We start from the raw sequence: 2,239 nt of genomic DNA on the forward strand, positions 1-2,239 counted from the left end.
TCATGTCAGGTCTCAGCTCACACATTCAGCCTTTAGTGCAGTCAACCTCAAGTCAAATTCTGTGTACATGATTATCATGGGTAACAACCCTGACTCCTCCATTCTACAGCACTACCAACTGAGCATTAGATAATTCTGGCAGTAAGCAAACTGTATCTGAAACTAAAGTCATCAGGTGGATGATATTTCAGTAGGAAATGAGGAAATGTGTAAGGATGCCTGGCAGATCTCTAATTCCTACCCTCATTTGTCATGAAGTAGAAAGAGATCCTTCAAAGACCACAAGGAGTGTCTGAGGTGTATACTTTATGCTCACTGCCCTGTGAGCATCCCAGGGGTCTATTCTCTTGTGGCTGCCTCCAATCATATCCTAGAAGCAGTGGGATTAGATTCCCATGCTACTGTAGCCAACCTTATGTGGGTTCTGGGGAAGAGGTCCTCATCCCTTTGTGACAAGTGCTTCTAAATAATAAGGCATCACCTTCGAGTCTGAGAACTCAACCGTCATGGGTGTTTGTGTTCAGCTCCGCCTGCAGCCTCAGACACTGTGTCACTCAAAGCACAGAAGTACACAGCAGAGTCGCTCCAATGCACAGAGGCTTTCCTCAGGTGGAAGGAAGAGTTGGTCTTCTTAAACTCAGCCTGAAAGCCTTTCATGCCTTGAACCAAGGAGTCTCCTGAAACGTACTTAAGGAGAAGCTGGGGGCTCTGGCTGGGATACTGGACGTACCAGAAGAGATACGGTGTTCCACCATAGGAATAGGTGCATCTCAACTCCAGAGCTGCTGCTTCAGAGACAGTGACATGGGCATCAGGCTGAGTCACTGACTGGGCTCCGGCGTCTCCTGGAAAGGAATGTTTAACGGTCAGTAACTCCTGTGCAGACCTCTCTACAGACAGTCAGCATTTCTACAGAATCGGAGGCTGCGGAGACCACAGGGAAGCTGTACTTACGCCGCATAAAATGCATCCCCAGCACAGGGAGGAGCAGCAGGCGCATGGCTGAGAGCTGGAAAGGCTGCGGGCTCTGTTGTGGAAGATCTTCCCGGAACAGGCAGGAAAGGGGCTGAAGGAAACAAGAGCGTGGCGATGGGAGATGTGGGGAGAGTTCAGCTGGACAAGCCTCTTGCTTTGGTAAAAATACAGAAGCTGCTAAATGGGCCTGGTAGGTTTTTCATCTCTGGTTCTTGTCACTTGTCGCTGCTAAAAGCTCAGCCAACTGCAAGGAAAATAAACAAGCAGGTGTTGAAAATCTTCACAACTAAGATCTCCAGTGAGTGCGACACCGCCCTCGTGAGGCCAGATGAGGAACTAAAGGTCCCGAGGGTCCACAGCATGCCCCACTGTGTGCTCCTTCTATTTCAGAGATCATACCAGTTTTCATAAAGCATGTTCCTTCCTTTCCAAATATATGATGGCATATCAGCCCTACAGTCCACTGGAAATCTGATGGCATGTAAATAACAAAGTTAATAGGCTGTTTCATTTAGAAGCCAGTTTATGAAATGTACACCAGACTTCAGAACCAAGTTCACGAATCATTGGACTCAAATCTGTTGCCTCAGGTTGAGTTTGAACAGCCTGGGGCAGCCATGGTGGTGATACATGTTGGTAGATACATCTCCCTTGGTGGATGCTGTCCATCACAGGGGTAAAGCCAAGGACTGTAAAGTAAGTAGCACCTCTGGGCTACCAACAAGTTGCATCTCTAATGAGGAGGTTTCACCCATAGAGGTAGAGTTAATATGGCCATAAGATCCTCTGCATTGAAAATAATCTCAACCCCCAAGAGAGGAATCTGAGAACCTGGAATGGAGAGATCATCATGTTCACAGCGTCCCTGTGAGCAATGGAAAACCTTTGACAAATTCAAAATATTTCTTTTCTTTGACACAAGGAGCTTGGGCCAAGTTGTTTCTTTGAGATTTTTATTCTTCCTGCCTATTATAGAGACAGTCTTTCATGTAAAAGGTTTAGCAATACTGTTAATTTGTAGATGTATGCCTTATGTATGTGGACTTTGGGAGGGAATGTATAGCTAGATGATGGATGGATGGATGGATGGATGGATGGATGGATGGTAAATGGATAGACAGAAGTAATAGAAGTGATAGAAAGATTACACATAGGTAGACACTGACCTCCTTCCTCTTTCAACTTTCCTCTTTACCAAAAGAACAGAAATATAAAAGGGAAAAAAAACAAAATCCACAAGAAGAATAAGATGCATCCAAGGAGG

At 45.6% G+C, this 2,239-nt stretch overlaps 1 gene segment (V, D, J or C); it reads right to left on the reverse strand.

Annotated features, from left to right (window-relative positions):
* Positions 1–504: 504 nt before the first annotated feature.
* LOC103726611 lies at positions 505–1,259 on the reverse strand. The segment is given in 2 exon segments: positions 505–845; positions 955–1,259. Coding segments are annotated over 2 exon segments (387 nt in total).
* Between the last annotated feature and the right edge of the window lie 980 nt (positions 1,260–2,239).

The sequence above is a fragment of the Nannospalax galili genome, unplaced genomic scaffold, assembly GCF_000622305.1.
Source record: "Nannospalax galili isolate Female #2095 unplaced genomic scaffold, S.galili_v1.0 scaffold1509, whole genome shotgun sequence".
NCBI lineage: Eukaryota > Metazoa > Chordata > Mammalia > Rodentia > Spalacidae > Nannospalax > Nannospalax galili.